Consider the following 14,675-nt stretch of genomic DNA (forward strand, 5'->3'; position numbering starts at 1 on the left):
CATGGCAGATTGGTCAGGATAGTAAAAGCCCATGGGATTCAGGGTAATGTGGCAAACTGGCTAAAAAGTTGGCTTTGTAACAGGAAACAAAGGGTAATGGTCGATGGTTGCCCTTGCGAATGGAAAGTTGTCTCAGGTGGTGTTCCACAGGGCTCGGTGTTGGGACCCTTGCTGCTTGTGTTGTATATTAACGATTTGGACGTGAACGTGGGGGGCACGATTGGGAAATTTGCAGATGACACAAAGATTGGCCGACTAGTGGACTGTGTAGATAGCCAAAATCTCCAAAATGATATAGATGGGTTGGTGGAGTGGGCGGTAAAGTGGCAGATGGATTTTAACATAGAGAAGTTAGGGAGTCAAACAGTTATAGGGATTACACAATAAATGGGAATATACTAAGAGGGGTAGATGAAGTGAGAGAATTTGGCGTACAAGTACACATGTCCCTGAAGACAGCAGTTCAAGTAGACAAGATTGTAAAGAAGGCATATGGAATGCTCTCCTTCATTGGCAGAGGTATAGAATATAAAAGTAAGGATATAATGTTGGAATTTTATAAAACACTGGTGAGGCCACAACTGGAGTATTGTGTGCAGTTCTGGTCACCACATTTCAGGAAGGACGTAATAGCTCTGGAGAGAGTGCAGAGGAGGTTTACAAGAATGTTGCCAGGGTTAGAAAAGTGTAGCGACGAAGAGAGGTTGGATAGGTTGGGGTTATTTTCCTTAGAACAAAGAAGGCTGAGAGGTGACTTGATCGAGGTGTACAAAATTATGAGGGGAATAGATAGAGTGGACAGGATAAAATTGTTTCCTTCGGTGGAGAATTCTAGAACCGGGGGACATAGATTCAAGATAAGTGGCAGAAGGTGTAGGGTGGACATGAGGAAGAACTTTTTTACGCAGAGGGTAGTGGGTGTCTGGAATTAGCTGCCCAAGTTGGTGGTAGAGGCAGAAACTCTAAACTCTTTTAAAAAGTACCTGGATCTGCACCTTAAGTGCTGTAAACTGCAGGGCTATGGGCCGGGTGCAGGAAGGTGGGATTAGAAAGGGCACCTAGGTGTCCTCGGGCTGGCATGGACAAGATAGGTCAAATGGCCTCCTTCTGTGCTATAACTTTTCTATGGTTCTATCTCGAGTAGAATTTGAACCCACAACCTGAGCGAAGTATCAGTCCTGGCTCAGCTGGTAGCACTCTTGCTGCTGAGTCAGAGATTTTGGGTTCAAGTCTCAATCCATGACTTTTGAGCACTTGAGTACTGAGTGAATGCTGTACTGTCAGAGATCCTGTTTTTCAAAGAGATGTTAAACCAAGGGTCCATCTGCCCTCCCTGGTGGATGTACAAGATCCCATGGCACTCTCTCAAAGAGCAGCAGGGGGTTCTCCCACTTTAGGTCATTATTTATCCCTCAGTCAACACCACAAAAACAGATTATCTGATCATTATCACATTGCTGTTTGTGCTGTGCACAAATTAGCTGTTGGGTTTCCTTCATCACAAAATGACTATACTTCAAAAGAGCCAGAATGTGCCAATTTGATGACTGGGTATCACACCAAGTCAAATGTTGCACCCAAATCTGCAGCTCAATTGAACTACATGTCACTCATCCATCCATAACTGGAAATGGAAGATAATTCCCCTTTCTCACCCTCTGTTGGATAAGGCTTATGATGAGTTAAATTACATATCTGAGAGCTCCCACCTCTCTAACACTGCTCACTTCTCGACCGCGTAAGCTACATACCTGAATGTTGAATGGACATGACTGCTGCATCAGAGTAAGGAAGTTCCACTTCTGCGTTGTTAACTCGAACTTGGCTCCTATCTGAAAGCTCAATGGTTCTATTTTCAATCTCTACAATCAGGGCCTTTGTTCCAGGCTCAGTGGAACTGTCATTCCATTTACTCTGGTAAACTACCTGAGGAAAATAAATAGTTATTAGAATTCAATCATGGCTTATTTTGTGTGGGTTATCAAATTTAATTTACATGTATGCGCATTAAAAATCATTGGAAGACAACTGAAGTGGTGTATTTATGCACTAAGGTTGAGTCAGATTTTGGCTGTTGCATCTGTTTGGAGGAGGCAGGTTGAAACTGAGGTTCCGCAAGAAGCCAGGTCCCTGAACTGGATGTGAGTGCAATGATCGGGAGTGGAGCTGGATCTAGGGCCTGGGGTAATGTCTAGAAAGGTTGGCCTAGGGGAAGGTAATAGGGTTGGGTGGGTGGGTGGTGTGGGGTTCATGGTGAGAGGAGGGCTGGGATTGGAAAATCTCAAAATAAAACTGTTCGGGGAGTGGCCACCACTAAGCAAGCAATTATACTTCTGGCAGCAGAGATCTGTAGTGTTAACTGTCCATAAAGCAATGTGTGGCTTCAAACTAAGTGTCAGAGAGTCCCTTTGGATCATGAGTGATCTGATATCATCAGGTTAACGGAACAAAACGCTGTTACTGCCTCTGATCTGGACAGGTGGGAATCCCTTCCTGATATCAATTCCAATCTTCAATTTCCATTTCACAGGGACTTTGTCTCTGAGGTGGGCAACTTGTCCAAAGATGCCTGACAGTGATGATTAATGATGATTTAAGTCTGCTTCTCATTATTGCATTGATGTACTGAACCAAATCAAACCACCAAACTCTCAGCCCTCACCTCTGACGATGCATATAAGATACTTTCAGATACCTGGAGTAGAATTTCAGCTTGGGTAGTAATGCAAAAGGGCGATATTTTATTAGCCACCTCTTCCACATCCCAACCGATGTAGAATCCCACTGACTACAATGGGGTATAACAGGCAACCAATGCCATACCACCCGTTCTGTGCTACCATCCAAATCAAATTTTTAATCCTTTTGATGTTTTGCTTAAGCAGTGACATTATTCTGATCCATGAATAGGGTTCACATGGCTTAAGATCACTCAAGGTTATGTGGAAAGTGATGGGTGAAGGGTTTGGAAAAGAGGATAAGAATTTTTTAGTAACTCAGTTGAGCACAATAAAGCTTGACAAGGACAGATAATTGGCATATGGGACTGTGTGTTGGAAAGGATGTGTGCTGCAATATTCCAAATACGTTTTCATTGTGGAAGCTGGAGGTGGGCTTGATAAAAGAGTATTACAGAGAGCCAGCCTGGACAAGGTAAAGCCTGGATTAAGATTTTGGTTGCCATGGAGAAAGGGTTTGATAGGTTACACAATGGATGTGGGAGGAAGCTCCATTTGGAGTCAAACGGATTCATCTGGAGATGATATAGAGTTACATAGCATTTAAAGCACTGAAACAGGCATTTGGCCCAGAAAGTCCATGTTATGTCCCACAGGAGCATCTCCCATTCCTTTCTCCAGTATGTATTTATCTTACTCCCACTTAAATGCATCTATGCTACTTGCCCCAACTACTCCTTGTGGTAGCAAATTCCATATTCTAACCACTCTCTTGGTAATGAGTTTCTCCTAAATTCCCAATTGGAGATATTAGTGGCTATTTTATATTTATGGCCCCTACTTCTGGTCTTCCATGCAAATGGGAACATCTTCTCCATGTTTATCCTATCAATCTTTTTCATAATCTTAAGGAGTTCTAGCCCGTCAGTCCTCAGTCTTCTTTTTTGTAGAGAAGAGAGCCCCAGTCTGTTCAATCTTACCTGATAGGTATATCTCACTTATGGCATCATTCCAGTGAGCCTCTTTTGCACCTTCTCCAATGCCATCACACTATTATTATAATATGGAGATCCGAACTCTTTACACCACTCCAAGCGATTTAATGTACCTTTTCTGCTTTCTAATTCTATCCCTCTAGAATACACCTGTGTTTTTGTTTGCCTTTTTAAATAAAACCTGATTAGCTGTGTCACTACTTGAATAGGTTTGTGTATCTGTACCTCTAGGTCCCTCTGTTCCGCAACCTCATTTAGAAACTTATTTTCCAAGGACTATGTGGCCTCCTTAATCTTCCTACCAAAATGTACCACTTTGTCCCTTTCTATATTTAAGTTAATTTGCCAATTACATGCACCTTCTGCAAGTGTATTAATGACTTCCAAAACACCATTTTGTCACTGTTTTCTTCTTTATTAACTACATCCCCAGGAGGTTGATGGAGATCTGTAGGTACTGGAATGCCCAAAACTGAGTTGATGATAAATATTGTATATGCTGCCATGTCCAATACTTTTTTATTTATTCTTTCAGGGATGTGGACATCGCTGGCAAGGCCAGCATTTGTTGCCCATTCTAATTGCTCTTGATTTGAGTGGCTTGCTAGGCCATATAAAGGGCAGTTAAGAGTGAACCACATTGCTGTGGGTCTGGAGTCACATGTAGGCCAGGCCAGGTAAGGACAGCAGATTTCCTTCCCTAAAGGCCATTAGTGAACAAGATGGGTTTTTACAAAAACCGACAATGGTTTCATGGTCACTATCACTGAAACTAGCTTTTAATTCCAGATTTTATTAATTGAATTTAAATTCCACGAACTGCTCTGGTGGGATTTGAACCCATGTCCCCAGATCATTAGCCTGGGCCTGATCAAGAGTCAGATGTCTCCAGTAACATTACCACTATGCCACCGTCTCCACTGCAAACACTAGATAGGGAAATGATCAACTTCCAGAAAATATTGGCTTGAATTTTTATAAAGAGAGAGAGGGTTTCCAGCTTAGCCAAAATGGTGCTGGAGACCCAATTCGAGAAGTCCCAGCCCCAAACCCAACACCCACCATTTTTGCAGGGGGTGGGGTGGGTGGGTTATAGTTTGCACATCCATGATTCATGGAGGCAGCTACACATTGAAAAGTGCAGCTGCCTTCAAACATGATCCAATTTTCGTAAGTGGGATGCCCAAAACACAACTTGTGGGGTTTACACTTCAGGAGAAGGTCTAAAGCTGCCAAACTTGTTTGAAAAGATAGTGGATAGCTCCAGGGACATCTTTGGGAGAGGTCAGGTGCCCTTTGGGAGTAGTCAAGCACTCTATGGGATTGTTAAATGTAGATATGGATATGCGTAAAAAGTGGATAAACTCGTTGCAGCTGTCAAGCTGATTGAAACTATTAAGCTGTCAAGGCATCTAAATCTCCTGGCCTTTAAATGTTTAAAAAAAAGATTCTGAAGTTTTAAAAAAGTTGTTTATGTTATGATCCCAGCTGATGCTAATGCTGGACAATTCAAATCCCAGAGTAAAAAGTGGTTTGATAGATTTTAACTTTTTTTTAGAAGGCATGGAGAGCAGTTACTGAACACATTCACAGGAGTCTGCCAGTGTACTTTTAACACAAAAAAATGATTAAATAAGAAAAATGAGCTATATTACACTAGACAAAAAGGTTGGATAGATTTGAATACAAACACCAGTAAATAAGTCAAATCACACTCTTCCTTCACCCTAACTATACCTTTACAGGTATATACACATTTGTAAAGATAACGCAATTTACAATATCTATCTTATACATTCACTATTCAGGGTAAGTATGCGGTACATGTGAACTAATAGGCGAACTGTGGTCCGGCACACTATATTCCAAAATCAAGTGACAGATTGCACTAGAGCAGATTCTATGGATTTCTCATCAACTGCACTCCCTGCCATCCCAGATGCTTGTTACACTGTGAGCCAGCCGATCTCACTGAAACTCTGTTTTTCTCACAAGGGCTTTCAATTTCCATGTTCGAAGAACTCGCCTTGGAATTGTCTCTCAAACGTCATTTCCACTCTGATGTCTTCAACAAGTATACACCTCCAGGTTTGCAAGCTCTCCTTCCAATGTTCCTTTGCCCTGGATCTCTGCGCACACTCAGGCTTCACCTTTGGCTGCTTTCTCGGATCTTCTGGCTTCTCTCAAGCCCATTCTGCTCCAAGTTTGCTCCCTGCACCTTCCTCTCTTTAATTTGGAGTCAATTGCTCTGCTCCTTATTTTTAACTTTGCTTCACAGGACCTGTTTCAGATTCCTGTCCTTGTCCCTTAACTTGGACTATCTTTTGGGACCTATTCTGTCCAACTCCCTGGTTTGGACCTTTCTTCTCGAGTTGGAACCTGTTGCCTGTCCTTCTCCAGTGTCCTGCTCCTTGGGACACACTCTCCGCAATGGCACTCCTTTTCCAGGTCACCTGACCTCCTTTTCACACTGTTTCACTTTTGTTCTTTTTTCCCCTCTTCTGTGTATGCACTCAGAGCTGGTTTCCGATATGAAGAAATTCAGAAACAAGCTGCGCAAGTGCGCAGGGCCAGTTCCCAACCTGAAGACATGAAAATCAACCAACTGCGCATGTGCAGCCATTCCTTGGCTGGCGCATGTGCAGATCTCCAGCAATTGTAAAAAACACAAACTGCACATGTGCGGCCATTCTACAGCCAGTACATGCACAGAAACTGAGAGGCCTACTGGGAACTTCTACTGGGAAGTTTCCAGCCTATGGCTACCAATTAACAAGGTAAGTTTTGTTTCTTTGGGGTTCGTAACAGTTATTTCACTCTGTCTATTGACATAAACCTGAAGGGTTTCATTATAGGATTTGTGCTGCATGACTGATTTCACAACCTATCTTTATCACAGTGGGGTGGTTTTCAGTTCACAGTTTGATTGGCAGCTCCAAGTGGTTATCAAGTCTTTGCTGTGGGGCTATGAATACAAACACTTGTTTTCGTAATTAACTAAGTATTTGAATTAAACATTTGTTTTCATAAGGGATTAAGGCATTTGAATGAAATGTTTGTTTTGATAAGGATATGTAGTCGAAGGAATTTAAATGTCGTGAATGGGAGTGTTTTTAAAAAAAAATAAAGACTGCAATAAATACTTGTTGCAAATCTGGGACAATTTCACCCTAAGTGTGGTAGTGAGCAGGAAAAATTATGTTTTACCTGCCGGCCGCAATGACGGCTTCTCAGGTGTATCGCCGCTTTATTTATGCATTCCTGGAAAACACGTCATTTTCATGGTGGGTGGGCTCTCATTCGCCCGTCACACCATCAATTCATCGCAACATCACGCCAGGCGCCATATTTAACGTGCAGCCGTGGGCACACCTCTCAGTGCTTCCAGCCCATGACTGCTGCACGGAAGGCATAGCCCCAAAAGGCAAAAAGACTGCAGCCCTCAGGTTCAATGACGCGTCTCTCGAGTGCCTTTTGAACGCAGTAGAGGCTCGCTGTGATATCCTTTACCCCCGCTCTGGCCGCAGGATGGGCAGCAACATCACGAATCTGGCTTGGGAGGCAGTGGCAATGATGGTCAGTGCCAATGCCCTGCAAAAGAGGACAGCTACCCAGTGCCACAAGAGGATGAATGATCTCCTTGGTTCCGCCAGGGTAAGTCACTCTTCTCATCACTCTCAACTCACACACTCACAAACCCATCACACATCCACAGGGATCTCACACCTCAAGGGACAACACCACGAACTCTCACACACACCCTCACATGTTCCTCAGGCCTATATCTTCTTGAGCTTGCGTCCTCATCCGTCCATGTCTCCGCTCACCACACAAACATTCCAGGCAGTGCCATGTGTCCTACTCACACTCTCTCCATCTGTTTCCATGCAGGATAAGCCTGCTCAGATCAGCAGGGAGAGGACCCAGAGTGGAAGTGGAGTGGCCCATGTTAGGCCCCTCACTCATTTTGAGGAGCGTGCCATCGCACTGACTGGTGAGGGCATGGACGGTGGCTGTGGCAATGGTGAGGTCGGTAGTGAACACCCACCTGAGCATCCTGCACCACATCATACCTCTCTCAATGCAACTGTGAGTGCTCTCTCTCCTGCTTTTGAATCTGCTGCCATGCACAAATTCTCTCTACTTTGGTTCACAGGGAGCTCTGCCAAGCAACACCCTCAGCCAGCCAGTCCCTCAGCTCCATCTACATCCTCCCCTCCAGCCAAGAGGACACCTCCTTCATTAAAGAGCTGGAAATAGTCAGCCTGGAAAACTCAGAGTTTACCCACACTCTCTACCAGCGCAGAGACTCGCATCTCAGTAGGACCTAGATCTAGAGCGGGCTCGGGTTCACAATCTGGTGGTCACCTCATGGACACATGTCTGCAGCAGGAGGAGGTAGGTACGGCCAAGCTCCCCAGCACTTGGAGGGCTGCTGGGGAAGGGGCATTTGTGAGGTCCGAGTCAGATGGCGAACCTCTGGTCTTGGCCTTCCAACTCATCCTGGAGAGTCAGCAGAAGGTGGGGGAACATCACGCAGAGCTGTTGGAAGCCCTCAACAGAGTGGCACACGAGTTGGAGTGCATTTGCCTGCTCTGTGATGAAGCGCTGCTCATATATGCGCGTATAGATGTCTCTATGGGGAAGATGGTGGACGCCATGGAGACCCTGGTCCAGCAGAATGCGGGGATGTGTGCAGACCTGCCCTCCATCACGGGAGCCATGGGTGAGTTCCTGCAGTGACAACGCGAGAGGGAAACAGGGCACCTCGACGTCCCTCCAGATGCTCCTTCCCCTCAAGGTGCCAGGCCGGGGCCCTGGGGAGGAGCAGCTGGACACCTCTGGGTCATCCATTCAGGAATCTCAGAGGCTGTCTGCTCCCTCTCAGTCCCCTTTGCCTGTGACCCCCTCAACCTTGTCCTCTGTCACCGCAGAGGGAACAGCTGGCCCACAGAAGGAAAGCCAAAGCAAGCTGGGGTCCCCAAGGCCTTGGATCTCCAAAGGACACACACCAAAGGCATCAGAGGCAACAGGGCCAAAAGGCTGTCTCCACCCCTGTTGCGGATGTCAGGGCAGCAACTAGAAGTCTAATGCGTTCAAAAGTTAAGAAATTGTGATCACAGTTGGATGCACAGGTGAAGACATTTTGTCACTTTACAACCTGGAAATATATTCACTTTCACTGAATAAGATGTAATGGGGTCTTTCAGCTGCATTGACAGGTTTCGCAAGTCCTCCCACTGCATTCCCCCCGACCACTAGCAGTTCAGCTGCATGCAGCTGGCTCACGAGTGATTCTGGAGGGAGAAGTGTGCATGTGACAGGGCCTTTTGGGTCCTCGTGCAATCACTCTCCCACGCACGCAGAGCCTTCCTCCATCACACTGGGGTTCTCTTTCAGTTGTCCATCTGAGCTGACCTGTATCTCCGTCCACCCCCTGATCACACTCCCCTGCAGCAACTGATCTCTCCCACCACGACTATCGTTTCACTTTGATTTAGACAGCATGGCAGTGCTACAGTTTTTCTTTTGTTCCCCTGTCCTTTCCCCTCCCCCAGTCACCCATTTCCTTTCCCCCATCACTGTCGACCTGCCTGGCATCACCTTCCGTCTGCCCTTTGTGACCTAACTACCACAACCCTTTGCTTTCGGGGATGTCCAGGTGAACGTGCACGTTTCCTTCCTTCCCAAAAATCCCATTCACCTACCCACATTCACCTCCCTGACTTACTCCTTCCCACCCCCAGAGTCCGTGTCTGCCTCCAACCACCCTCGCCGTTCCTTCTACCGATACATTCAAACCCTCACCCTCCCACCCTACTGCCTCACGCTGCCCTCAGTCATTCTCACCACTACCTCATTCCACACCCACCCTCAGTTCACTCCCCAGGAGGCAGTCATGGACTCATCAGAGCCCTCCCTTGCATGTTCACCTGGACAGGCCCCCCCACCCAAACTCCAGACTCCTTTCCCCCCAGAACCCCTTCCCCACTTGAAACCCCTTCCCACCTCCTCCGCACTCCTTCCTCCCCCGCACTCCATCCCCCCCCTTACTCCTTCCCCACACCTCTCCACACTCCTTCCTCCCCAGTACTCCATCCCCCCCTTACTCCTTCCCCACACCTCTCCATACTCCGTCCCCCCCCACACCTCTCTGCACTCCGTTCCCCCTCCAAACTCCTTCCCTTACACCTTCCTTCCCCCTTACACCTACCTCCCCAGTTGTCGTCTTCTCCCCCATTACCCCCACCATAGTCCTACTCCTCCAACAACTTTGTTCCCCCTTCCCAACCTCTCACGCCCGACACCTTTGTTGCCCCCCCCCCCCACCACTCGATACCTCTTCCTCTCCGAGTCGATCCTAGACCTTCCTCCCCACCCCCTCGATCATCATCTATTGTGAGCATCAATGGTGATTTTCCAACTTCCGAGAGCTGCTTCACGGTGGAGCCATGTCCACGAGAATCCACCCAGCCTGTCATGGACATTCCTCCAATGTGCCATTGCTGTTGGGCTCCAGCACCTTTGCTCCTCAGATGTCCGCGATGTGAGCAAGGCCCTGGTGGTAACTCCCGCCTCCTGCACGTCACAGTTGCACTGGCGTGTTTTCCCGCCAACGTGGGTGGATGATCCAGCGTGGGGGGATGATTCCGGCAAGCTGGCCTTATAATGATATGCAGATATATTATAATGAGGTTCCCAATGTCCAACAGTGGGAAACAGGGCCCGCCATCAACAGGCTGAGCGGACAATCCCAAACTGGTTTCACAATGTCGTGAATCTGATTTTTGGCCTGCTCACCATATTGTCCACACACGCCACCGAACACGCCCAACACCAGTGGGTGCAGAAAATTCTGCCCCTAGAACTTTATTTTATTTAATTTTGGAATGGGTCCGGAGACCTGTCCATGGTGGATACTGGGTGAGTTGGCATGGAGGGTGTAAGGGGAAAGGGTGGTGGGTGGCGGAATGAGTGAGTTGAGTTGGTACTAAGTTGGCATAGGGGATATAAAGGGCCATGGGGGTGGGTAGAGGGGCCTAGGCTGGCATGGAGGATATGAGGAGCCATGGGGGGGTGGGTAGGGGGCATGAGGTGACATGGGTTGTCATGGATGGGGCAAGGGGGGTGCATGGGGAGGGTTGAAGGGGTGTGAGGGGTGAGGGCTGGAGGGCTGCTTTTTGTTTTATTGTATTTTTTTTTACAGATGGGACAAAATCCTGGATCACCAAGGTGGGCCTTTTACACAGCCTGCCTCTGCACCCAGCAGCCTGCGCTGCCTCCAAACTCTTTCTGGGGGTAACGGGCCCAACCCCCATTAACACTTGCACCCCCGGAGCAAAAATTAGACCACTTTCTCCCGAGTCTGGTTTATGGAGTCGGGGATTTTCCTATCTCTACGCTCTGGACTTGGAAGCAAAAATTCCACCATTGATTCTATCCCCAGCAATAGAAATGCCAGAACGTAGTCACTTGGATCAACATTATTGCAGATTCATTCCTCTGTGGAACTGCCCAATTCTTTCCTCCATCCCCATGAACTCCCTTAATGTTACTGGCCATCTATTTTTTCAATCACCTAATGAAAATTTCAAAGATTTTAAAGGTGATTTTATAAGTCTGTACTGTTGGCTGGTGCCTTGCCCAGGAGTAATGTGCCTGTAACCCACATATAGCCTAATTTCCACTATTTGACAAGAATGGTTTACAGCTTCTCCCTCTTATTCACTATTACTGACCAGTGAGTGATGGATTAGTGTGGGACATGGTTTCTCCCTCTTGAGAAATGATACTGGAACCTGGATGGGAGTGATAAAAGGTACCTCGCTGATAACCTCCAACTGTCCTGTAGGAAGGGTCTCTCCTCCCTCTCAGTGCCTCTCTGTCTTCTGCTGTTTTGCTGAGACCAGCAACTAATCCTGTGGGACTGAACCCAACTACAAATGGCAGGGTCCCCTTGTAAATGGAATGTGTTGCATCATTGTAAGCTTAGACGGGAACAAAGATCATTGCCCACTGCTTCAGTCCATTTGGATAGCTCAAGATTGATAGGATCAAAACGTAGCTCAACCATCATGTCATCAGTACTTACATTGAAATGGTTTGATTCACAGTCCTGGGCTAAAACATAGGCACAGGTTCCACTGAAGTCAAAGAAAAGCCCATCAAAGGTCACGTAGTGCGACTCTCCGAACAGAGTGCAGGAAGCGCCCTCTGCAGGAAGACAGCAGTACAATGAGCAATTCAAGAACATATTTCGAAAATAATTTTACATTTATGCCAATCATTTTACACTATCCTCAGGGAACAACAGGTTATTTCACATCCAATGATTTACTGTTTTAAAGGGCAGTCATGGTGCTTGCATAGGCAAATGAGATGAAAGAGCACTTAACTTGTTTGTGGAATTTTGGTCAGGACACTGGAGTCATGGGTTTTTTTTTACATCCACCAAACTGGGTGTCAGTTTAGCATCTCATCTGAAAGACAGCACCTCCAACAGTGCAGCACACTCTCAGTATTGCACTGAAATGTCAGCCTTGATTATGTGCTCAAGTCTGGAATGGGGCTTCAACCCGCTCATTTCTGAATTGGTTGAAAGTACTGCCACTGAGCTTATTTTTAGGAGGCAATGGCGTAGTGCTATTGTCACTGGACGAGTAATCCATAGATCCAGGGTAATGCTCTGGGGACCCGGGTTTGAATCCCACCATGGCGTGTGGTGGAATTTGAGTTCAATAAAAAGCTGGAATTAAAAGTCTGATGATGACCATGAAACCATTGTCAATTGTCGTAAAAACCCATCTGGTTCACTAATGTCCTTTACGGAAGGAAATCTGCTGTCCTTACCTGGTCTGGCCTACATGTGACTCCAAACCCACAGTAATGTGGTTGACTCCAAACCCACAGTAATGTGGTTGACTCTTAAATGCCCTCTGAACAAGGGCAATTAGGGATGGGCAATATATGCTTACCCAGCCAGCGATGCCCTCATCCCATGAACGAATAAAAAAAAAGTTACATTTATGGATGCTACTGTCGATTGGAAGCCTCAACCACTGGGAACACATGTGGAGAAATCATGGCATGTTCCTACAATTTTCCATCTACGACCATGGGATGCACTCCTGGCATGCGGCTGGCAACTCATGGCAATGGGGTATTTGTAAAATCACTGCTGTTTATCTATCTCTTCTGAAGGTGTCAGTCTTTGTTGATATATGGATCATCAACAACCCTTGACAAGTGGTCATTCTGCAGGTCGGAGCCCTGCTAGCAGGATATTCATCCATGGGAATAACTGATCAGAACCCACTCGTGCCTTTATCCAACATCCACATGGACACTTTCCAGCAGAGTCATTGGCCAGTGATCAGGAGCAGAAAGCCCTGTTCATTTTGTCCTCTCCTGGATCAGCGATGCTGAGGCCGATATTCAGCTCCTGAACTGTTGACTTGGGACCTGTGAACTTTCTTGTCTGTATGTACCACATTCAATGCCATGTTTACTTCATGGAGTCATGAAGGAAATGTTTGTTAGAAAGACACAGTTATCACGGTATGAGGTAACCCCAGCCAGTTTCACAGTTTCACACCAACTCCATAAAACTAATGCGAGCACTTGCAAAAGATGGAGAGGGAGATGCACGAGTAAGTTTTAAAATTTACCGTTTTTAGCAGACCTAACAGGACATGCAGACGTAGATTTTGCGAATAATTTTTCTCTTAATTAGAGGGGCATAGAGAGTATTCACCTGCTCTTCTCTGGCAATTCCAGGGATATTGGAGCAGGTGAGGACAGCTTTTCCCTTGCCCTCAGTTGCTCCACAAAGAGATACTCAACTGCATCCATCCAAAGGACAACCGATGTGTCTTAGAGCTCTGACCAGGGTCATAAGTACTAGACCTGGATACCAGACACTAGTGTCCATGTTGCCCAGCATCAGATACTTGCACAACAACAAAACCAAACACACACTCCTTTGCTAGCACCTTCCAAACCCACAATCACTACCACGTAGAAGGACAAGGGCAGCAGATACATGGGAACACCACCGCCTGGAAGTTCCCCTCCAAGTACACTCACCATCCTGACTTGGGAAATATATTGCCGTTCCTTCACTGTCGCTGGGTCAAAATCCTGGAACTCCCTCCCTAACAGCACTGTGGGTGCACCTACACCACAAGGACTGCAGCGATTCAAGTAGGCAGCTCACCACCACCACCTTCTCAAGGGAAATTAGGGATAGGCAATAAATGCTGGCCTAGACAGCGATGCCCACATCTCATGAATGAATAAAAAAAACACCCCAACAAACTAACATCCGTTTACCAACAGAATTAGACAACTGCCCCAGAGCTAAAACAAGGCTCAAACAGAACCAGGAAAACAGCCAGCAGGGCTAGGCCCGCATTTCGACAGGACCACACCCCTCATCACAACAAAGTTAGACGAACACATACAGAGACAGACCAGAACACAAGGAAAAGCAAACCAGCATTGCAAAAGAACTAACTCATTACCTCAACATGAACTAGATTCATATCTGAACAGAACCAGAACAATACAGCTCACCAGGATCAGACCAGTACTCAGGAGGAGTCAGGTCAGCTCCCCAGTAGTCCAGCACTCTGTTGAACCACTCAAACACCTTGAACAACAAGAGTGGCAACTATCAGAAGCAGACAGCTACCTCACAGAACCAGAGCAGGGCCCCATCCAAGCCAGAGCAGGGCCTCAGAACAGAGCCCCATCAGAGCCAGAGCAGGGCCCCAGAGCAGGGCCCTATCCGAGTCAGAGCACTCTGGACCTCAGCAGTTGCCCTATCATACTCCGCAGCAGAGTACCGTGTGCCTGTATAGCAAAGGTCATTACACACACATCTTGTTGACACTCAATTGAACGCAACAATGTGCATCATAACAAACTCTCTGCTCAACACCCCTCCCCTGGCTTCCTGTCCTTGCACACATCCATCAACTGATGAAAACTCACAAGCTGG

At 46.7% G+C, this 14,675-nt stretch overlaps 1 protein-coding gene across 1 annotated transcript in view; it reads right to left on the minus strand.

Annotated features, from left to right (window-relative positions):
• LOC144685066 (kielin/chordin-like protein) overlaps positions 1–14,675 on the minus strand; it is a 368,175-nt gene that overhangs the window by 19,359 nt on the left and 334,141 nt on the right. The window contains exons 38-39 of the mRNA XM_078549601.1: positions 11,766–11,887; positions 1,752–1,926 (exon numbers count right to left, since the gene is read on the minus strand). Coding sequence (XP_078405727.1) covers positions 1,752–1,926; positions 11,766–11,887 — 297 coding nt within the window. The remainder of the gene's footprint in view (positions 1–1,751; positions 1,927–11,765; positions 11,888–14,675) is intronic.

Source organism: Cetorhinus maximus, chromosome 9 (genome assembly GCF_964194155.1).
Source record: "Cetorhinus maximus chromosome 9, sCetMax3.hap1.1, whole genome shotgun sequence".
Classification (NCBI taxonomy): domain Eukaryota; kingdom Metazoa; phylum Chordata; class Chondrichthyes; order Lamniformes; family Cetorhinidae; genus Cetorhinus; species Cetorhinus maximus.